The 22813-nt window shown below is 56.2% G+C and overlaps 1 protein-coding gene across 4 annotated transcripts; it reads right to left on the bottom strand.

Annotated features, from left to right (window-relative positions):
* Positions 1 to 81: 81 nt before the first annotated feature.
* Positions 82 to 22753, bottom strand: SMPD4 (sphingomyelin phosphodiesterase 4; the record flags this gene model as incomplete). 4 transcript variants are annotated; one of them, XM_080717415.1, is made up of 20 exons in its annotated part: positions 82 to 411; positions 509 to 637; positions 744 to 875; positions 966 to 1199; positions 2363 to 2568; positions 2873 to 3036; positions 3382 to 3482; positions 3652 to 3742; positions 4097 to 4242; positions 6844 to 6930; positions 10352 to 10423; positions 13093 to 13225; positions 16258 to 16409; positions 16552 to 16604; positions 16705 to 16813; positions 17240 to 17315; positions 17787 to 17929; positions 18472 to 18558; positions 19906 to 19989; positions 22679 to 22753. In XM_080717415.1, 20 exons carry the CDS (start codon positions 22751 to 22753, stop codon positions 82 to 84), a joined length of 2604 nt encoding a protein of 867 aa, XP_080573541.1. The 4 variants fall into 4 exon arrangements, with proteins under 4 accessions (XP_080573541.1, XP_080573543.1, XP_080573542.1 ...); XM_080717417.1 differs by lacking the exons at positions 6844 to 6930; positions 22679 to 22753 and having other exon boundaries at positions 19906 to 19959; XM_080717416.1 differs by lacking the exons at positions 6844 to 6930; positions 22679 to 22753 and having other exon boundaries at positions 2873 to 3072; positions 19906 to 19944.
* Between the last annotated feature and the right edge of the window lie 60 nt (positions 22754 to 22813).

Below are 22813 nucleotides of genomic sequence, written 5' to 3'. Positions count from 1 at the left end.
AGATGCCTCCAATGCTGCTGGAATCCCCAGAAGGCGCCGCCCAGGCTGGGCCGGCCCCTCGGCCAGGGGCCGCGGTGCCTGTCAGAGCTGGTGCAGCTTACCCCGCTCAGTCAGCAGCGTCATGGCCATGGCGTAGAGGAGGTAGCCCAGCACCAGGAGCAGGGCGCAGGGCCCGGGCCCGATACCGACCAGGAAGGCTATGAGGAAGGCCAGCAGGAGCGAGAGCAGGGTCCGGTAGCTGCCCAGGAAGCGCAGGCTGAGCCTGGGGCCTCGGGCCTGGTTGGCTGGCCGCCTCCGCCCCGCAGGACTCAGCAGGTGCCTGCCAGCCAGCGCGGCCCCCGTGAGGTGGTAACGGCAGAAGCTGCCCAGGAAGTCATCTCGGGCGCACAGGGCCACCATCTGGTCTGCAAACTGAAGCACAGACGGCTCAGCTGGGCTGGCAGCGGTGCCTCGGGCCCCATCCCCGAGGCCCCGAGAGCACGCGAGGCACCGTCCCATGCACACTCACCCTGCGGTTGATGGCAGTCGACAGCCTGAAGAGCACCCGAACCAGGCTGGCGCTCTCGAAGCTCCGGATAGGCTGCAGCTCTGAGTCCCCCTGGTACTCGATTTCAAACCTTCGCAAGCCATTGATGACCTAGAGGCCCAGGCCGTGGGATGGATGAGGACAACCGGAGGCAGGCACGGCGGGGTGGGGCAGATCCCGTGCTCAGCAGGCGCCCCTCAGCGCCAAGGCCTTTTACCTGGTAGCGGCCCAGGGGTGTGAGGACGAGGCCATCATCCCCCACGATGCAGTCCGGGAGCTGCTTCTTCCCATTCTCGTCTGGTGCCGTCCCCAGGGCGAGCGTGAGCTGGGCCAGCTGGGCTTCGCTGAGCTGCAGAGAGAGGCGCCTCTGCTTTCATTTCACGAAGGGAGGCGCTGGTCTCCACCCCGCGGGCCTGCCCCTCGGCGCCTGCGCTCGTACTGGGAATATCTGGCGCAGCAGCTCCAGGGCCTTCTCCAGGTACTCGTCAGTCTTGCGGACGCTGTCCTGGCCCAGCTCATCTAGGTCGCTGGCTGGGTAGAGGCCGTTCGGGTCCGTGGGGCAGAAGCCCAGCCATGACAGGAAGGAGCGGCCAGTCGGGTTCTCCACATACTGGTCAGAGATGGACTTGGCGGTCTGCTTGGCCTGCGTGATGAGCTGAGCGAGGCGCAAGACCTGCGAGAGAGGCCCAGGTCAGCAGCCCGGGCCGCCATGGGGCACGTGCGCTGCCGGCTGGGCCCGGTGGCCCGGGAACGGCCACTGGAGGGTGCGCGCTTGCACAGGCCAGGGGCCAGGCCGGGCAGCTAAAGCCTGTCTTCCAAATGCAAAAATGTTCCAACAAACTGTTTTTAAACTGTTCTTGGTACGTGAGATGCCCCCCAGGGGCACTCTGCCCGAGCCACACCCTCAGCTCTTTTTTTTCCTGTGGTACTGAGGTTTGAATCCAGGGATATTCTACCTCTGGGCTACACCCCTGTTTTATATAACTCTGAAACAGGGTCTCACTGGGTTGCTGAGGCTGGCCAAAAACCTGCAATCCTATAATCCCCCTGTCTCAGCCCCCCCCCCTTTTTTTTTTTGAGTCTGGGGATGAAACCCAAGGACATTCGACTTTTGAGCTACACCCCTGCCCTATTTTTTATTCTTTAGTTTAAAACGAGGTCTCACTAAGTTGCGGAGGGCCTCACTAAGTAGCAGAGGCTGCCCGAGAACTGTGACCCTCCAGTCTCAGCCTCCCCAATGCTGGGATTACAAGTGTGCCCACCACACCCGGGTCCCCCTTTTATTTTTAATTCTGAAATAGTGTCTAAGTTGCTGAGGCTGGCCTCAAACCTATGATCTTCCTGTCTCAGCCTCATAAGGATTGGGAGCACAGGCATGCAACACCACACCTGGCTCTTTGCCTTTATTTTTTTGTGGTACTAGGGATCGAACCCAGGGACATTCTACCTCTGAGCTACACCCCCAGCCCCATTACTTATTCCTCCTTTGGAAACAGAGTCTAAATTGCAGAGGGTCTTACTAAGTAGCTGAGGCTGGTCTCCAACTCCCTATCCTCCTGTCTCAGCCTCCCAAGTACTGGGATTACCGGCCTGCACCATCACACCCGGCTTTAAAAAAAAGTTTTTAAATCCGAAATAGGGACTTGCTCAGTTACCCCATGCTGGCCTCAAACCTATAATACTTCTGTTTCAGTACCCCGGGTACTGGGATTACAGGCGTGCACCACTGTTCCCAGCTGCCACTATTATTAGAGAATATGGCTTTATGGCAAGGGGGAAGCCGTGGAACAACCTACTCAACACCCTCCCTCCCGCCTCTGGAACCCGGCCACTCACCAGGGTCCGGACCTCGGGCCCAAACATTGGGGTGTACTTGCAGTCCTGGCCTTCCAGGCTGTAGACATGGTTCTTGACCTTGAACGAGGCGTCAGTGACGGCTGGCGGCCATGGTGACAGGAAGCTGCCCGTGACCGTGGGCGCGGTGAAGAGCCGGTGCTGGCGGTGGGGAATGACGAGCTCTGGCTCCAGAAACAGCTGCTCGCCTGGAAGCAGGACAGTCTGGGACCTGCCTCGCAGGGTGGGGCCTGCTGCTGTGCCCCAGGCCTGCCTTGCAGCCTCTCTTGGGTGGGTCATGGACATGTGGGTGGGTCCAGCAGCCTGAAGACCCAGCTCTTGGTGCTCAGGCAGTGCCAAGAAGGTGGAGTCCAGGGAGGGGCCACAGGAGCCAACGCCCAATAAAGCCCAGAAGGCAGGCTGGAGACCAAGACGCCCCTTGCCCCTGTGAGCCAGGAGAGCCCGCGCTTGGAAGAAGGCCCTCTCTGCCTGCTGCAGGCTGCCCACTCGTACCTTTCTGGATCATCTCGGCCAGGTTGGGCTGCGCAAAGACTTTGGCCACTCGGAACACCATGAGTGCATTCTTGGGGCTGACCAGGTCTGTGCGGAGGGCTCGATTCAGGAAAGCCACAAAGAGCTTGGTGTACATGAGCAGGTTCTCCTGGACAAAGGGCGCCCTGGGGTGGGGCAGCAGGTCAGGGCCAGGGGGCAAACTGGAGGCAGGGGCTGCCCGCCTCCTCAGAAAGGTTTCAGGAGTGAAGTGTAGGGGGTGGGGGCGGGGCAGAGGTGAGAGCCACACTTGGGAGAGGCTGAGGTGGCGGCTGCTGCCCGTGCCGGATGGGGCTGACATCAGTGTCCACTTGGGTCAGAGGTGGGTTAAGGGCCAGCAGATGGGGAGAGGATCACCATTTCCTTGGGAAATCCTTCCCAGGGCTGATAAGGCTGGGCCAACCAAGGCCTGGCCTGGAATCTGCCCACCAAAGCAGCGTCCCAGGAGCGCCAGGAGGCAGGCTGGGGCTCACCATTTCTCAGCCACGCTCCGGGGCTGGGAGTCACTGATCTGCGCCTGTTTCTCAGGTGCGTACCTCCATGGCTGCAGGTAACTCAGCCACATTTCCAGGACCTGGTGAGAGATGCGTGTGCCAGGAGCCTGGCTGGTGGGAGGGGCTGGCCTGTCCGTCACCAGTGCAGATGACATAGCACCCCACCCCGCAGCCTTTTTAGCTAGGAGGCCCATGAGGCCACGGGAGCCGCTCACCTCCCTCACCAAGGACACAGGGGCTGACACTCACAGCTCTGAAGGACGCGTCCAGGGGCCAGTGGCTGAAGCAGTGCTGCAGGAAGAGGTAGAGCTTCTGCTGGACAAACCTTGGAACAGCAGCCCTGCAGGGACAGGAGGCTCACCGGGTGCCACCCACCTTGAGAGGCCCTGCGCACTGCAAGCCTGGACTCTGGGCACTCCTCGCAGAGACACGAGGTTAGAAATGCAGGTAGGACACGCAGCACAGCGTGGGGCTGAGCTGGTGCCACTCCTCCCATCTCCAGCCTGTCTCCTACTCTGGGGCCCCAGCCTGCCCTCCGGAGGGAGGGGAGATGCCGTCACTAGAGCTCCCATTCTACCTGCCATAGGGAGGGCGCAGAAGACCAGCAGGGACGGGCCTGGCTCCTCCCACTCGAGAGGGCAAGTGTGGAGGGCAGCCTGCTGGGATCAGGGTCTCCACCCCCCACCCCACGCACCGCTTGAACTCGTCCAGGGGGCTGGTGGCGTGCGCGTGGGCAGAGGCGGAGGCCTGCTCTGGCTTCAGGCTGTTGGCGAAGGCGTGCAGATGTTTCAGCAGCAGGCGCACCACCAGCACATGCTCCTCGGTGGGCGCGAACGACTCCTGAGGTGAACAAGGGGCGTTGGGGCCCGCTGTGCCCACCCCGAACCCTACTCCAGCAGCACATGGCCAGCAACCCAACAGAGTTCTGGAGCCAGCGGCACCTGATGCGAAAAGGCCACCTGGCTCAGCTGCACAAGAGGAGCCCGTCCTCTCTTCCCGGCTCCCTCTGGCCACAACCCGGACCCTCCCCCAGATCCCTTCTGGTCATGGTGATGGGGCTGGGCCCCGGGAGCGCAGGGAGTCACTTCCTCCAGCTGAAGGTGCCAGGATGAGCGCGCCCTAAGTCTGTGAGCTGAATTTGGGTTCCTGACGTGAAGGCAAGCTCTTTGAGGCCAGGAGCCCCAGGAGAAGCCTTCCTGTTGGCTGCCTTGGAAGTAGACCGTGGCATGTGTGGGTAGGCCCCAAGCGTGGATAAACACTTGTCCCCTCTCGACCCCGATGCACCGGCAATGCTGAGCCTGGCACAGGGCCTGGCCCCCAGCACACCCAGAGCCCACTAAGGCCTCCCTGGCCTAGGCCCACAGGCACAGCATGGCTAAGTGTGAGGATGGGACCACAGATGGGGAGTTACTTTCTTCTGCTTATGTGTAATTTTAATCTTTTTTCATACTGGGAAGTGAACCCAGGAAATTCTACTTTCAAACTACATCCCAGCATTTTAAATTTTGAAACAGGGTCTCATTAAGTTGCTGAGAACCTTTTCCCAAGTACTGGGATTACAAGTGTGCACTACCAGACCTGACTCTGGTGGACCTTTAAGAGGTGACTGATGGCCTAGTACTTAGGAGACTGAGATGGGAAGACCAGGTCCCAGGCAGACCTCAGCAACCTAGCAAGACCCTGGTTCAAAATAAAATAGAGAGAGGTGACTGATCCAACCATGCGATCATGGGTTGGAGTGCCGTGTCTGAGCTGAGGGGTCTGCCCCGACACTGTCTTGGCTGAACTCTCTTATGAGGCTGTCTGCACCGCCACCACCACAGGTGGTCGGTCCCTCATCTTACACCAGGGCTGTAAGCCAAAATAAACTTTGTGTGTGGTGGCAATGGCGACTGAACCCAGCCCACTGAGTCCACGTGTGAGCTAGACCCTCAGCCCTATTTTATTTCTGTCCCTTTGGGGATTGAACCCAAGGCCATTCTACCTTGGAGCTACACTCCCAGCCGTGTTTTAATTTTATTTGGAAACTGGGTTTTGCTACGTTGACAAGTCTTGCTACTTGTTGAGACTGTCCTTGAATCTATGATCCTCAGCCTCCCAAGTACTGGAATTACAGGTGTGTGCCATCACACTCAGCTAAAACTTCTTTTTCTCACAACTCACCAGTCTGTGGTATTGTCCTATTAGCAATAGGTAATGGATGGAATATACAACAGTAACATTAATACTAGTTAGTATCATCACCCTCAGGAGCCTCGCCTCCCCTTCCGTGCAGCCGAGACCCAGGATGGAGAGGTGCTGTCATCTTTGGCCCAGGGAGGAGCCGGCACCTTCTCACGCCTGCATCCTGCAGACCTGGGGCCATATGATCTGTGGCCTCCTTCTTTCTTTTCTTTTCTTTTCCTTCCTTCCTTCCTTCCTTCCTTCCTTTCTTTCTTTCTTTCTTTCTTTCTTTCTTTCTTTCTTTCTTTCTTGTGCTAGGGACGGAGCCTGGGGACTTGCACGAGGCAAGCACTCTGCCCCCGCCCGCTCACTTCTTGGAGACATGTTCCCAAAGCTCAAAGCTTTTCTCACTTAGCCCAGCATCTCAAGGACTCTCTCTTTTGGTCCTAGGGACCAAACCCAGAAGTCTACCTCCAAGTTAATCCCCAACCCCTTCTATTTTGAAACAGGGTCTCACTAAGTTGCTGAGGCCAGCCTTGAACCTGTGACCCTGCTCTCAGCCTCTTGGGTCCACCAGGCCTCGCTTGCTCCTCTCCTGGTCTGGGGTTGAACGGAGCCCTCCCTTGTCTTCTGCTCTGCTCCCCACCCATCCACCCCTCTCATCTTGTACTCAACTAACTGCTATGTAGCCTCTCCAGGCTGAGCTACCGGAGCCGCCGCAAGCAGGGCCCACACTGCACTTCCCCAGTCAGCTAGCCCACTGTCCTAGGACCCAATAGGTCTGAAGCCCACTCCACTGACCCCAGACCCACCCGCACTGGTCGTCCTGCCTCTGCTGGCCATACCCGCCAGGTCACTGCTGGCTCTCTGGCTGGAAGGCCAAGGGCTGACCCTCCCGCCTCCTACCACACAGACTCGGGGGCTGCAGCCTCAGGTGGGCCACGGCTCTGAGCAGGGCAGAACCTGCGCCACCCATCAGCCCCTGCACGGCGAGGGTGGGCTGGGCCACGCAGCTCCTCCTATCCCCGCTGGCTCCCCGGCCACCCAGGGCCACGTGCCTCACTGTACCTCGGGGCTGCCCCCAACCACCAACTAGCCTAGCAGGCTGGGCCAGACTCCATGGAGGCTGCCCCTCACCCCCCCCCCCCCCCGGCACAGGGACAGCGCTGCTCAGAGCCAGCCTCAGCTGCTGCAGCAGGCCCTGGCCAGACGGTGCTGTCTCCTGCGAACAGCGCTCTGGCCCCGGGGCAGGAAGGGAGGAAGGAGAGCGGCCAGTACTTGGTACGCGTGCAGGGCCTGGAGGCTGGGTTGGGCAGGGCTGTGGAGGGTGCTGGAGACACTGAGTCGGTAGTGCAGAACCTCCAGCTGAGACAACACAGAGAGAAGCCAGAAGAGTCAGGAGGGCAGAGGCGGAGACGGGACGGGGAGGGCAGAGGGAGAGAAAGAGAACAGTGCCGAGGAGCCCAGAAGGGAGCAGGAGAAAAAAACAAGAACAAAACAAAACAAAAACAAATCAGTGACAATCCAAACCATCAGAGCCCGAGCTGCGAGACAGCAGCACCGCCCCTCCTGGTGGCCCTACCTCCTCCCACGCGCCTGCCAGCTGGAGACGCAGGCCCTCAGGGTCAGCACGGAGGCCGCTCCCACCTGAGGCTGCCCCAACACCGGCTGGCGTGGTCCCTGCAAGCGCCTGCCAGCCAGAGCCCAGGCCCTTCGCTGGACCTGCTGCTGGCCACCATGGCCTCAAGGGCCTCCACGTGCAGGAAAGAAACTTTTTTTTTTTTTTTTTTTTTTGGTGGTACTGGGGTTCCTGGAAGCCCTTCTACCTCCGGGCTACACTCCCAGACCTATTTTTACATTTTTATTTGGAAACAGGGTCTCCTAAGCCAGCGCGCGCGGCTGGCTTCGAACCTGCGCGATCCTCCTGTCTCTGCCTCCCAAGCGCGGGGATTACAAGCGTGCGCCACCACGCCCGGCAGGAAAGAAACTTTTTGTGGTGCCGGGGATGGAACCCAGGGGTTATTCTACCTCTGAACCACACCCCAACCTCATTTTATTTTATTTATTTATTCATTCATTCGTTTTTGCAGTACTGGGGATGGAACCCAAGGGCATTCTACCTCCAAGCTACACCCCCAACCCTATTTTTTTATTTTTATTCTTTATTTTGAGACAAGATCTCACTGAGTTGCAAAAGACGTCATTAAGTAGCTGAGGCTGTCTGCGAACCACGATCCTCCTGTTTTAGCCTTCCACATGCTGGGGTTACAAGTGTGAGCCACTACGCCCGACGACTATTTTATTTTACTTTATTTTGGGTTTGGGGATGGAACTCAGGGGCATTCGACTTCCGAGCTACACTCCCTGCCCTATTTTTAAATTCTTTTTATTTTGAAATAGGGTCTCACACACACTAAGTAGCCGAGGCTGAACTGAACCTATAATCCTTCCATTTCAGCCTCCCAAGTACTACAGGGTGTTACAGGGCACACTGCCACACCCAGCTGAAACTTTTTTTGTGGTACTGGGGATTGAACCCAGGGGTATTCAACCTCTGAGGTACACCCTCAAGCCCTTTTTCATTGTTTAAAGTGGTCTTGCTTAGGTTGCTGAGTCTTAGCCTACCAAGTACTGGAATTACTGGTGTGTGTCATTGTACCCAGCAGGACACTGAAATTTACTGGGTTTCCCTAGGCTGTCTTGAGAAGAAATTTACCAAATCAGCAGGTATTCCAATCAACATCCCTCCCAGGAATGGTCCTTTGGAACTGAGAGGACAGAGACAGCGATGGGTACAAGCTCAGCCTAGCACGCTGGTCTTGGGGATGGTTAGAGGCAGTGTGCCGTCAGTTCTAGCCCTGGTCACACAGCCTCTCCTACCTCATCAGCACCGCCCCCTCCAAACACACCGAGCTCCTGAGGGAATGTGCCCCCAAAGTCCAGCCACAGCTACACACTCCCAGAGGCAGCAGGAACCTCGAGGCTCAGACAGCCAGGACGGTGGGCGATGGCCAAGCCAGCACGAGCCTCTCCCACTGTTACCACTCCCACCGAAGCAGCCCAGCCAAGCACAGGTCCCAACCCTTGAAGGCTGTGCCTCCGGACCAGCAGCATGCCCGCCAGCCTCCTGCGAGAGGTCAGCACGTCCTCGGCAGATCCTAGGGTGGTTGGTGGCAGCAGTGGAGTGACCAAGGCCTCACAGCCTTCCTGGACCAGACCCAACCTTGGCTGTGCGCTCACGGCGGGGTCTGGAGCAGGTTCTCAGGTGAGTGAGTCCCTGCCCCTCCCTGTGGGAATGCAGGGCAGCCCACAGGGCCAAGTTACTGCTTAGTCACTGGGCAGGGACACATGCCTGGCAAAGACTTCTGTAAGACAGGCGCAGCACAGGCCGAGGGGCAGGACAGGCCTTGCGTGACGGGGACTCTACGCTCTTCTCCAGCCCCTCCACTCAGCTTTCTTTTCTGCCTCAGCTGGAGGAGGCGAAGGCAGAGCCTCTCTGGCTCACCCTCCCACAGCCAGTCCATTCTGGGTAGGAAGCGCTCACCCCGTCTGGCCAAGAGGAAGAAAACGTGGGGGCAAAGGGAAAGCACCTCCCTCCCCAGGCAGAGAGCCCACTGGCCCCTCCCCGCCCACGGAGACAGCGGCTGGCCCTCAAATGTGGGTGTGGCTTCCACACAGGCATGTGGCCAGGCCGCTGGGCAAGGCAGCAGTGGCCCCAGCCTTTGCACAGCCAAGACTCATGCACCGGTTAAGCAAGACTCCTGGGTGCCAACGGAGGAGCTGGCTGAGGGCACCAGGAACAGGCAGCAGGCAGGGGCACTGCAGGCTCCAGGTGGCACGCAAGGCCCAAAGCAGGGACCAGGGCCTCCTGTCCTCCTCCTCCCAGGGATGCCACGGGCAGAGCCCTGAGCTCTGAGACATGGGCCCAACCATGGGCCCAACGCCCTCCACACAGCGGAGCACTGGCTGCAGAGCTAGACTCTCAGCAGGTGCATCAGAGACTCGCTACTGTATGTCCTGCTCAACGGTAACTCCAAGGCCTCAAGAGTTCCGCCCAGTAGTGAGAGAACCATTCTCCATACACACTGCAAATAGCCGCAGACGCCAGCCAGGAGGCCGGGCCCAGACCACCATGCTCTCAGCACCCCGAGCCCCTCGGCGACTGCGCTGAGCTGGCTCACCCTGCAGAGGCCTCGCGGAGCCCGGCCCGGGACAGCAGAACCGGAGGTCCCGGTACCTCGCCACCTCCGCTTCTGCCCACAGGGAGGAGGGCGAGGAAAGGCCAGGAGGCGCTGCGGAAGCAGGCTGCATGCGGGACAGTGCCAGGCCCACCACAAAGACGGCCACTGGCTGCTGCTGCGGAAGAGGCTGGGCTGCAGGCAGCAACGGAGGTCCACTGTGAGTTCACTGTGGCCGGCAGGGGTCTGCCCAGGGCCGCCACCTCACCTGAGAGCTTGAAGGCGCTACTCACAGCAGTCAAGACCCCCAGAGGTGCCGGCAGCCCCCACGCCCCCACCAAGAGCACCAGAACCTCGGTGTTCCTGCTGCCAGGGAGGGACTTCTGGAAGCTGCATAGGGAGACCCCAGAAAAACCACCTCAGGCCTCAAGGGTCCACCTACTGGGGCGCAGCCCCACACAGCAGAGGGCCAGCCTCCTTGTGCTGCATCGGAGTAAGGGGACGGTGGCCACCCGCTTCCTACCATCCAGGCTGTGAGGCTAAGCAGCCTGAGCACCAGCAGGGGGACCAGACAGGGGGCAGGGGGCAGGAAGGACTACGGGACGAACCTTAGCATGAGGAGACTGCATTTTCTGGTACATCTCCAAGGAGTAATGATGAAGCCACATCTCCACAAAGACCTGCAAAAGAGCAGTAGCTGGTCAAACTGACAACAGTGCCAGAAAATCCAAAAGGGAAGGAGATCTCTGCAACAGAGTGCTGGCAAGACAGGAAATGCCCACACAAAAGAATGAAGACAGCCTGCACTTGGGAGGCAGAGACTGGAGAAATGCAGGTTCAAGGCCAGGCTCAGCAATGAAGCCTGACCTTGTTTCAAATTACAAAATTAAAATAGGGCTGGAGGTGAACCTGTCTTTAATTCCCAGCACCACAGGGGAAAATAAAAAAAAAAAAGAGAAAAGAATGCAGAGAAACCGGAACCCTGTCCCTGCCAGTGGGAATACAAAAGGTGCAGAAACTGCAAACAGTACGCTGTTGCTTCTAGACCTAACTAAATGACTGTGTGTCCCGCAGTAGCAGCACCCTGACAGCCAGAGCGGAGGCCTGGACAAAGGGTGTGCGTCTACCCGCCTCCGCCTTCACAGGAGGGGCCTGACACCGCCCGGCGTGAGGAGCGCTGGGCCGCCAGCTGGGGGAGGCAGCCAGCCACAGAAGGCAGCACTGCGAACCTCCGCGAGCACTGAGGCAGGAGGCATAAAGTCAAAGTCAAAGAAACAGCGCAACAGTGAGGGCTGTGGAGAGGGGAGAGGGGAGCTGTTTAATGGGCACGGTTTCAGTTTTTCAAGATAAAAAGTGTTTATGCACGCCGGGCGTGGTGGCGCACGCTTGTAATCCCCACGCTTGGGAGGCAGAGACAGGAGGATCGCGCAGGTTCGAAGCCAGCCGCGCGCGCTGGTTTAGGAGACCCTGTTTCCAAAATGAAAATGTAAAAAATAGGTCTGGGAGTGTAGCCCGGAGGTAGAAGGGCTTCCAGGAACCCCAGTACCACCAAAAAAAAAAAAAAAAAAAAAAAAAGTGTTTATGCACATTTCAGAGGTAAAATGATCCTGGGTTCAATCCCCAGTAACTAACTCACATGCATCTCACACACACACACACACACACACACACACACACACACACACTTTTTGTGGTACTGGTAGTACTGGGGATTGAACCCAGGGGCATTCTACTTATGAGTTACAAAACCAGACCTATTCTATTTTTTATTTTGAAACAGGGTCTCACTAAGTTGCTGAGGCTGGCTGCAAACATGCTATCTCCAAGCACTGGGACTACAGGTGTGCACCACCACACTTGGCTCTTCACTATAATTTTAATAGAAAAATAAGAAGTAGTAGTGCTTTGGTCCAGCAAGCAGAACCCTCCACCTGTGCCTGGAAGCATCTTGGCCCCAGCTGAGGCCCCACAGTGCGAGCCAGCCTATCAGCAGTCAACTGCGAGCAGAGCTGAGGATGCCTGTCATCTGGCCCCGGGCTGCTGTGCAGACAACCTGAAAGCTTCTACAAGCACAGCACCATGCTCAGCCCCAGGTGGGCATGGAACCCCTCCTGCTCACGTGCCAGGCTGTCACCAGCCCCAGATCCAGCACTGGAAGCAGCTACCTCTCCAGGGTCTGGGAGGTGGCAGCCAGTGCCAATCGGCCAGGAGCACGTCTGGGTGAGGACAGACCCGAGGCAGACCAGCGGGGACGCTGCCCCCCTGTGCCCTGCTCACCAGGGCAGAGGCTTCGCAAGGCCCGGCCCTTCGGCATCAGGAAGATGCTTCTGGGTGGGATTTAGTGTCCCAAGGCTGAATGTAGAGACACCTCCCACAGCCTGGGAGAGGGACGGGGGGCAGGGAGGAGAGCACGGCCACGGACACAGAGACTAGAAGACTGCCATGACTCCATCACCATTGAGAACCACGAGAGCCACCACGGGGCGGGACCTGGGACGGAAAACACGAGGGGCAAGGACAGGTCCGCACGGGCTCTCAGTCTCGCAGTAAGAAACACCAACACCGAGAACAATGCTCAGGCTGATGAGATGTCTGCCCACGTGGTGGAGGGGGGCTGAGCAGGGCTGAGGGATGGAGCCCAGGGGCCTTCTATTTCTAAACTACACACTTAGCCTTTGTGTGTGTGTGTGTGTGTGTGTGTGTGTGTGTGTGTGTGTGTGTGTGGTGTGCTGGGGATGGAACCCAGGGCATTCTACCACTGAGCTACACCCCCAGACCAATTTTTTATTCTTTGGTACTAGGGATTGAACCCAGGGGTATTCTACCTCCAAGTTACACCCCATCCCCTCTTTTATTTTATTCTTTGTGGCACTGGGGGTGGAACCCAGGGGCTTTTCTACCTCCGGGCTATACTCCCAGACTTATTTTATATTTTATTTGGAAACAGGGTCTAAGTTGCTGAGAGCCTCACTAAGTAGCTGAAGCTGGCTTCAAACCTGTGTGATCCTCCTGTCTCAGCCTCCCAAGTGCGGGGATGACAAGCGTGCGCCACCACGCCGGCACCAATTTTTTATTCTTTATTTTAAAACAGGGTCTCATTAAGTTGTGGAGGGCCTCACTAAGGAACTGAGGCTGGCCAAGAACCCAGATCCTCCTGTCTCAGCCTCCTAAGTGCTGGGATTACAAGCATGTGCTACCATGCCCAGCACCTGTAGCCTTTTAAATTTTTTACTTGAAACACTGTCTAAATGACACTGGCCTTGAACCCAGATCCTCCTGTCTCAGTCTCCTAAGTACTGAGATGACAGGTGGGTTTTTAAACACAGAGATCAGCCCTTTGGGCTCTCACCTGGAGGAGTGTCTCTGACCTCCAGATCTCATGGGAGGCAGGGTCTGCGTTCACAGGTGTTTGGTGAGAGAGATGGCGCTTCAGGAGGCTGGTGTGGTGGAGTCCATAGGAGGCAAAGGGCACGGCTGGGGTCCTGCTGGCGATATGAAAACAAGTCCGAGTTAGGGACCCTGCTGGCCACGCCCGGGGACACCTGGACATCAAAATCAACAAAGGGCCAGGAAAGGAGGTGCAGAGCTATAATCCCAATATTTGGGAGGCTGAGATACAGGAAGACCATGGATTCAAAACCAGCCTCAGCAACCTAGCGAGACCCTGTTTCAAAATAAAATATTGTCGGGTGTGGTGGCGCACGCTTGTAATCCCCACACTTGGGAGGCGGAGACAGGAGGACCGCACAGTTTCAAAGCCAGTCTCCACTGGTTTAAGAGACCCTGTTTCCAAATAAAAATATAAAATAGGTCTGGGAATGTAGCCCGGAGGTAGAAGAGTTTCCAGGAACCCCAGTACCAATAAATAAATAAATAAATAAATAAATAAATAAATAAGCCGGGCGTGGTGGCGCACGCTTGTAATCCCCGCACTTGGGAGGCGGAGACAGGAGGATCGCGTAGGTTCGAAGCCAGCCTTAGCTGGCTTAAGAGACCCTGTTTCCAAATAAAATATAAAATAGGTCTGGGAGTGTAGCCCAGAGGTAGAAGGCCCCTGGGTTCCATCCCCAGTACCACAAAAAATAAAAAAATAAAAATAAATAAATAAAATAAAATATTAATAGGGCTGTGGATGACTTGGAGATACAATGCCCCTAGGTTTAATCCCCAGTACAAAAAAACAAACGTAAACAAATCCAATAACTGATTAAACCGTGTAGAATCACACCATGATCCCGCAGGTCCATGCTGCTATGGACTGCACCTGCATGTCTGTGTGTGTGCATGTGTTACTGGGGACGGAGCCCGGGGTGCTCTACCACTGGGCTACATCCCAGATCTTATTTTGAAACAGGATCTCACTGAGTTACCCCAACTGAGTTATGCTGGCCTCAAACTTGCAATCCTCCTGTCTCAGCCTCCTAAGTACTAGGATTACGGTTGTGTGTCACTGTACTCAGCTCTGATAGTCTTTGTGTGTGTGTGTGTGTGTGTGTGTGTGTGTGTGTGTGTGGTACTGGGGATGGAATCCAGGGGCATATAATCTACCTCCAAGCTACATTCCCAGTCCTATTTTTTATTATTTTGAAACAGGGCCAAATTGTGGAGGACCTCACTAAGTAGCTGAGCCTAGCCGCGAACCTGCAATCCTCCTGTCTCAGCATCACAATGAAATTCTTAAATAAATGGGAAAGAGAAGTCTTCCCAACGACAGGGTGCCGACTTCACGTAGGAGGGATGCATGAGGAAACCACCACTTCTGCCCTAGTGAGAGCTGATCTGGATGAGGACGCTAATGTAAGTGATAAATCGCAAAAGCGCAATGGATCTTCCCACTAAATTCTCAGAATTGACTTAGGTGCAAAGTATGGGTTCAACTTTACAGTGGAAAACCTGGTGGACACCTTAGCCCTGTGACCAAGTTCCTATCACCAGGGTCTCTGGGAAGGACCCGGCACCAGAGCCCAGGCTGGGCCTACCTAGGAGCAGACAAAACCAGGGTCCAAGTGCGGCGTGTCTCCACACACTGGGCTCCACCCTAGATCAAAGCTGAGAAGGCCAAGGGCCTGTCCAGCCGGGCACTAGAGGGAGCAGGGAATGCAGGCAACAGGCGGGGCCGGTGGTGATCCTGCGCAGGCTCTGAGGAGCCGCGGGGGCCCAGCTTCCCGATGGGGCAGAAGTGCCACAGCCGGCTCCTATGAAACCTACGCTGGAGTAAGGTGCTGGGTGGCACATCTGTCACTTGCTCTGACCCCCTCCTCCAGACAAGTGGAAAGAGGCACACAGCAAAGCGCCAACAATTCCAAAATCTGAACGATCTGTGCAAGTTCCTATGTTCTGCACGGCAGCTTTTTTGTTTTTTAACTTCTTTTGTAGTACTAGGGATGGAACTCAGGGGCACTGCGCCTCTGAGCTAAATCCCCAGCCTTACTTTTTAGTCTTTTTTTTTTTGGGCAGGTCTGGGGGTGGAACCCAGGGGCATTTGACCTCTGAGCCACACCCCCTGCCCTATTTCTTATTTTTTTGAAACAGGGTCTCACTAAGTTGTGGAGGGCCTCACTAAGTAGCTGAGGCTGTCCACGAACCGCAATCCTCTGGTTTCAGCCTCCCGAATGCTGGGATTACAAGCGTGCGCCACCATGCCAGGCTAGTCTTTTTTAATTTTTGAAACAGGGTCTCACTGAGTTGAGAAGGACCTCGCTAAGTAGCTGAGGCTGTCCGCGAACTGTGGTCCTCCTGTCTCAGCCTCCCGAATGCTGGGATTACAAGCGTGCACCACCACACCCAGCCTACATGGCAGTTTTTTGTAAGTCTAAAGTTCCTTCAAAATAAAAAAGTTTACATGGCCAATAGACCAGAGCCAGAATGCTGCTGGGTGGCTGAGCTCAGCCTTGAAGAAGGCAGGAATCCGCCCACCTCCAAGTCCTACTTCTCTACCACAGCAAGGCCAAGGTGTCAGGGTCGCCAGCTGCCGCCGCCTCTCCTTCCTCCCAGGCCTGCCCCCCACTCTCTGCCCACACCGTGAGCTCTGGGGAAGGAAGGGCTTGGCGCGCATACCCACAGACAGGAGCTGGGCCAGTAAGGCTGTGGGGAGGGGGCTCAGGGGGACAGCCGGATAGGAGGTCCCAGGTGGAGGTCATCAAGTCCCCAGGGCGGGCAGCTTCAAGCCCCATTCACCTTCAAGCCAGGTGGCTGCACCGGGCCAGCCTGCCCATGGCCTGGCACCAGGGCTCTTCACCCCACCCCAGCTCACAGCCCTACTTCTTCTTCTTGTCCTTGGGACCACCTCTCATTGCCTCAGGGGCTTGGAACCCCCTGTGGGGAGGGCCACCACAGTAGAACACATGCCTGTCCCAATACCACAGCGAGGATCCCCAAGTAAGGCGGAGGCCTGCAGTTCCACCCACAGCCACAGGCCATGAGCCCAGGGCACAGGCCGGGACTACCTTCCCTGTGGGCAATGCCACTGAGCAGGCTGTGCCCTCCAAAGGGCCGGGACTCATGAGTGCCTTACCTGGGGGCCGGCGAGGGGCTGGTCCCTCCCAGACTGGAAGAGAGTGGAGGGGGCACGCTGCCTTCAGTGGGAAGGAACCACGACAGGAATCTGTCCACCAGGAGGAAATAGGCACAGTCTGATGTGCGGACATGGAGGGACGCAGGCAGAGGCTGGGAACCAAATGCATCGTTAGTGTGGCTGTGGCTGTGGGCGCCACCCTCCCGCCACACCAGCAACTTCAGGGCCCCCAAGCCAAGCCCGCCTCCTACAGGAGCTGGCAGAGCAGGCGACAAGCAGTGGCTCTGTCTGTACCTTCTGAGTGATGAGGCTCAGGGCAAAGAAGAATATGTAATACTCGAATGGATCTGTTGGCGGTGTCAAGGGGCCGACACAGCGCTGGGCCACCCTCCAACAGTGCAGGCCACACACAGCCACCCGCCCACCCTCCGGGCCACCAAAGGATACTGAGGGCCAGGTTCAGGCCGAGGCCCCCGGCGGCGGGAAACTGGACCTTGTTGTGGTACAGAGGGCTGTCAGGGAGGACTCGCTCCTGGATGGATGCCTTCACGGGGCCCTGCAGAGAAAGGGAGGCAGGCTCGTGGTGTGCACCAACACGGCCCCTGCGGGCAGTGCGGCTGCTGAGAGGACCAGCACAGAACCTGCCTGCAGGGGCAGCGCCCTGGCTCTGCTCGGCACTGGCCTGTGTCCTCATAAAAATCCACGAGGAGCGAGGGCAGCCTCGGTGTTTCTGAGCCCCGGCCCCACAAGCAGGTCACTCCTCAGTTCACCGAGGGACTGGAGACTTGGGAGAAAGGTGCAACTAGTCATGTGCCCCCACCACAGCCAGGCCCGCCCGGCAGCAGGAAGCCTAACAGCGGCGGGCAGGGCTGGGCGATGCCTTTACAAAGCTGCTACCGGAAGATCTACTCTGCGTGGCTCCTAGGCGCTCATCAGTCCCCTGCCTGCGAGGCCACCCGCTCTTACCATGTGGCTTACTTACAGGGAGGTAGGAGACAGGAAAGTCAAACTTATAGTCTTCAGCCTGGAGCTTATAAACCAACTTCATCATTGGGCCACTGAATGTGAATTTAAACAGAAACAGGGCAAATGAGTTGCAAACTGTTTTTCTCTGATTCTATTTTTTTTTTTTCCCCAGTCCTGGGATAGAACCCAGGGGCATTCACCTCTGAGCTACACCCCCTGCCCTATATTTTTTCCCTTTAGTTTGAAACAGGGTCTCACAAAGTAGCAGAGGGCCTCACTAAGTAGCTGAGGCTGCCCAAGAACCACAATCCTCCTGTCTCCGCCTCCCAAATGCTGGGATTACAAGCGTGCCCACCACGCCCAGCTTTCTTCTCTTTCTGTGGCACGGGGATTGGAACTAGGGGCATTCCACTGTTGAGCCACACCCCCAGTCCTTTTTAAGCTTTTATTTAGGGTCCTTCTGCCTCAGCCTCCTGAGGAGCTGGGATTTTTAAGAAATAGATTTAAAATTGGGATCAGCAGCAGGAAGCACCTGGCCCTTCTCTAGCTGCAAACCTCCTCACCCAGGGTCTAGGAATTCCATCGCGATGCTGTACTCCACGGGGTTCACGCGCCCCTGTAGACAGCGGAGGTTCCAGCCAATGAGGACGCCATCCAGGCTGCCGAAGATGCTCTCTACCAGCCACGGGAAAATGGCATGCAGCTCCTGAAAGAGCAGGCGGGAGGCCACAGGCAGGCCTGCTGAGGGCCTGCCCGTGCCAGGCACCTGCCTTCCCACAAGGCAGAGGCCACAGGACCAGCCCTGCAGCCACGGGAACACACGTGATGTGGGTTTCCCAGGCTCACGTGCTTGCCAAGCACCGCTGCGGTATACACGGCCAGTTATATGTGGTCAGCCCATGCGTTTAAAAAGATTTGTTTAAATATTGGGAACTTTTGACCTGAAGAGACAGCTTTTAGAAAGGAAAGCAACATACTTCCTTCCTCATGAGTAGATCAACAACCTACTGTTACTTAGCATTAACTTGTCCAGGCCAGCTTCCTGAGCCTGACAATTCAAAGCAGGAATGTATACATATTTTCACAGTCTTTCTGTCAGGGCTTTCTTGGCAGTACTGACACTGGGGTCGGATACTGTCTTGTCGCAGAGGTCACTCCTGCAAGGAGTCTGTACACTGCCGGAGGTTTCTAACACTCTCGGCCTCTACGCACTGGAGATGTGTAAGAGTTATACTGGCAGAGCGGTACCTTTGCTGGAAAGTCCTCGATGACCTTCACCAAGTCTTGGCACCGCTGTGCAAAGGGCTTGTTTATAGAGTCGGCTTTCAGGCTCGCCTAGAGACAAAGGAAAACTCACAAACGGATTCGCTCCACAGCTTCCACAGACCTCCCAGCTCCAGTCACAAGCCCAGGGTGAGTGTGGTGGTGCACACCTGTAATCCCAGCTACCTGGGAGGCTACAGAAGGACAACTTTAAGCTGAAGGCTACCCTGAGTCACTTAGCAAAACCCTGTATCAAAAGGAAATGTGAGCCGGGCGTGGTGGCGCACTCGGGAAGCTGAGACAGGAGGCTAGCAGGTTCGAGGAGAGCTCCAGCAAGTAGTGAGACTCGCATCAACCCGGTGAGACTCTTTCCAAATAAGAAATAAAACCGGACTGGAGTGTACCTCAAAGGTAGAATGTCTCTGGGTTCAATCGCCAGTACCATGAAGAAAACAAAATGAAAAAGGGCTGGGTGTATAGCTTTGTGGTCCAGCACTCGCCAAGCATGTACATGGCCTGGGTTTACACAATACAAGCAGTAAGTATGAGTTACACAACTGCAACCCCTCGCTTGGTTCCTGGGACCTCATGCACTAGATGGTTCTAGAAGAGATAAGTTTCCATCCCTTTGTACCAGTACTCCTCAGGCCTGCCTCCTAGTACCCTCCCTTAGTCACTGCGTGTGGTACTGGGGACTGAGCCTGGGGACACTCGACCTCTGAGCTCCACCCCGAGAACCTATTTTATTTTTTTTGTCCTGAAACAGGGTTTCATTAAATTGCTGAGGCTGGCCTTAACCCTCAATCCTCCCAAGGGAGACCCTGTTCCAAATGCGGGTGAATTCCAAGGGGTCCAAGTCACAGATGGAGACCAAGGCTATTCAGGTCAGGGGTCAGGCCTGTTTGCAAGCTCTAGCAGGGCGCACCAGGGAAGAATGTCCTTCCAAATAAATGCCCATGAAAGAATCTTCTGGGGGCTGGAATTAGGACATGGTGTCACTGGTGCCCACTGCAGGCCCAATTTCTCTGGCCTGCGCCAGATGAGCGCAAGCTGTCCCAGCTCCCCAGGCACCCTCCATGTCTCACTGGCGACACTCCCAAGTACCATTCCAAGCACGAGGCCTAGGGGTCAGACATTCTGATGCCTCTCCTTCTTACTTGCTCTAGCCTCCACGTTGGGAAGCAGGGAAAATGGCAATCGAGGCAGTCCATTTTGTAGATAAGAAAACTAGAGTCAAGAGGTTGAATGGACCTGAAGTCCTTCACCACGGAGGAGAAGCAGCCATGCTCAAGCACTCTGAACCCAAGACCGAGGTGTTCCCACCACACATCCCTCAAAGACAAACACTAGAGCCCTTCAGTCAGTGGAAGGCCTCTCTGGGCACCGGCGCTTGTGAAGGCGAAGGCAAATGGCACTCACCAGCAGGAAGCTGGGCTGCTGCAGGTGGGGGAACGCCATAGCAGCCTCCCTCGGGGGGTCAGCGATGGCCGCCGGGGGAAGCCACTGTGGAGACAAATGGCAGAAGCTCCCACGTGCTGCACGAGACACGAGCGCTTCGTGACGCCCAGAACAGCTGCGTGGTCACACGTAGCACTGGTCACACGTAGCACCGACGCCTCGTCTCACAGGAATGCCGTTCTCTCAGCTTACAGTGCCAGCGGCAAGCCGAGTCCATGGTGGTGAGCCCTTGCTGGATCTGTACAGCACTTGCTAGGTGCCAAGGCTGGCTCTGAGGTCTTTCCATAAATTTCCTCATCTAATTCTGCGACAGGCAGGATTCTAAAGAAACCCCTGCCCCCATATTCCTATCCCTTGGTTATTCTATCATCTAGGTACTGCTGGGAAGGGATTTTGCAAATGTAATTAAAAGCCCCAAATTAGTGGACCTTCAAATACAGACCTGTAGTCCCAGTACTTGGGAGCCTGAGACAGGAGGATCACAGGCTCAAAGCCAGCCTCAACAATTTAGGGAGACCTCAGCAACCCACTGAGACCCTGTTTCAAAAATAATAAAAAGGAGCTTGGAGATAGAATGCTTCTGAGCTCAATTCCCTGTACTAAAAAGAAAAAAGAATAGCATAGCCCCCAGCTGGTAGCAAGTTGTACAAATCCACAGAGCTGGATTCTCCCAGTGACCTAAGCTTGAAAGCAGAACCTGCAGAAAAACACCTAGATTTTAGCCTTATCAAACCCTAAGCAGGCCAGGCATCGTTGTGCATGCTTGTGATCTCAGTACTTGGGAGGCTGAGACAGGAGGACAAGAGGTTTGAGGTCAGCCTCAGCAAGGAATGAGACTCTTCATTAACCTAGCAAGTCTCTGTTTCAAAATAAAATTTAAAAAGCCGGGTGTGGTGAGGCATGCCTGTGATCCCCGCACTTGGGAGGGTGAGACAGGAGGATCACGCAGGTTCGAAGCCAGCCTCAGCTACTTAGTGAGGCTCTCAGCAACTTAGTGAGACCCTGTTTCCAAATAAAGTATAAAATAGGTCTGGGAGTATAGCCCGGAGGTAGAAAGCCTCTGGGTTCTACCCCCAGTACCACCAAAAAAAAAATTAATTAAATTAAATTAAAAAAAATATAGTGCTGGGGTTACCACTTGGAGGTAGAATGAATGGCCCTGGGTTCAATCCCTAGTATCAAAAAACAAACACCAAACCAAGACCAAAAAATAAACCCCAAGCAGAAAACCCAGCTAAGATGGGCCAGAAAATTAGGAATGTTCTTGGGAGGCTGAGACAGGAGGATCACAAGCCTGGGTAACTCAGCCAGACTGGGTAACGCAGAGAGACTCTGTTTCAAAACAAAATATAGAAAGCCGGGCATAACGGCGCACGCATGTAATCCCAGCCTTCAGGAGGCTGAGACCGGAGGATCGCGGTTCGCGGACAGCCTCAGCTACTTAGTGAGGCCCTCTGCAACTCAGTGAGACCCGGTTTCAAATTAAAGAATAAAAAATAGGGCAGGGGGTGTAGCTCGGAGGTCGAAAGCCCCTGGGTTCCAGCCCCAGACGCGCAAAAAAAAGAAAAAATACAAATACATATATATACATATATATACATATACATATATATACATATACATACATATACATACATATACATACATACATATACATATACATATACATATACATATACATATACATATACATATATATATATATATATAGCTGGAGGTGCTGCTCAGAGGTAGCATGCTCCTGGGTTCAATCCCCAGTACAACAAAATGAAAATTAGGAATGATTCCCCAGATCCCTACCTCTCTGTCCACCCTGGTTTAGAAGCAGAAAATACTCGAAGTTGGACAGAACACAGAGCAAGACTGCACAGCCCCGCTTTCTTGGCACAGGCCCACCCAGCACACAACGGAGGCCAGGAGAGGCAGCGGGCAGTCTGCGGAAGGACAGGGCCGGGCAGAGGACCCGGGGGCGCCGGCGCCGGCTGCACGCTCGCGATCCCGGCACCGGGGAGGCGGGGGCAGGACCGCAGGTTTCTCCCCAGGCTCCGCAGCTCAAGTGAGATTTTCCTCCAAAATGAGAAATAAAACAGGGCTGGGGGTGTGGCTCGGAAGCAGGACGGCCTGGGTTCAGTCCCCAGCACCACACACACGGAAGCCAGGGAGGGAGGGAGGCGATGAAAGGAAGCGCCAATCTCCGCAAAGCGGCCAAAGGAACGTCTCCCAGTTTCCAAACGAGGACAGCAACGCAAACCTGCACTCTGGCCGGACACAACTTCAGGGGCGATGGAGTGAGAGCGTTTCTTTGCTCAGAGGAAGCTAGCTTCCTTCTCGTGGCCCGGGGCTCAGGGGCTTTCTACCTCCGAGCTACAGCCCCATTTCGTCCTTTTAGTTTGGAATCAGGTCTCGCCAAGTTGCGGGGCTGGCCTCGAACGTGCGGCCCCCCCGTCTCGGCCTCCCAAGGACTGGAATGACAGGCGCGCGCCATTGCGCTCGGCCCAAGGCTGGCCTTGGCCTCGAAGCTCTCCTTCTGTAACTCGTTCAACGGACTTCCGCCGAGCCCGACCCGGCGGGGTGCGGGCCGCGCGGGAGGGCGGCCGGAGGGCGCGGACACGGCCTGCCTCCCCGCCCGAGCAGAGCGGCGGCCCGGCGGAGTCCCCGGATCGGCCTCGGCGGGGACAGCTGGAGGAAGACGCCTGGAAGCGGGGCTGTCTCGCGCGCGGCTCCCGCCACTCACCTGTGGAAGCCCAAGAACCATTCGCCTCAGCAGTGGAAGCCGCCATTCGGCCAACCGGCGCCGCAGTGTCGTCATCAAACTGCGCGCGGCGTCACGCCCCTCGGGCCCGGCGGGAAAATCGGCCCGACCTTTTTG

This window comes from Muscardinus avellanarius, assembly GCF_963383645.1.
Source record: "Muscardinus avellanarius genome assembly, chromosome: 21".
NCBI lineage: Eukaryota > Metazoa > Chordata > Mammalia > Rodentia > Gliridae > Muscardinus > Muscardinus avellanarius.
Note: the sequence above shows the minus strand (reverse complement) of the source record. Positions and strands in the feature narration are given on the sequence as shown.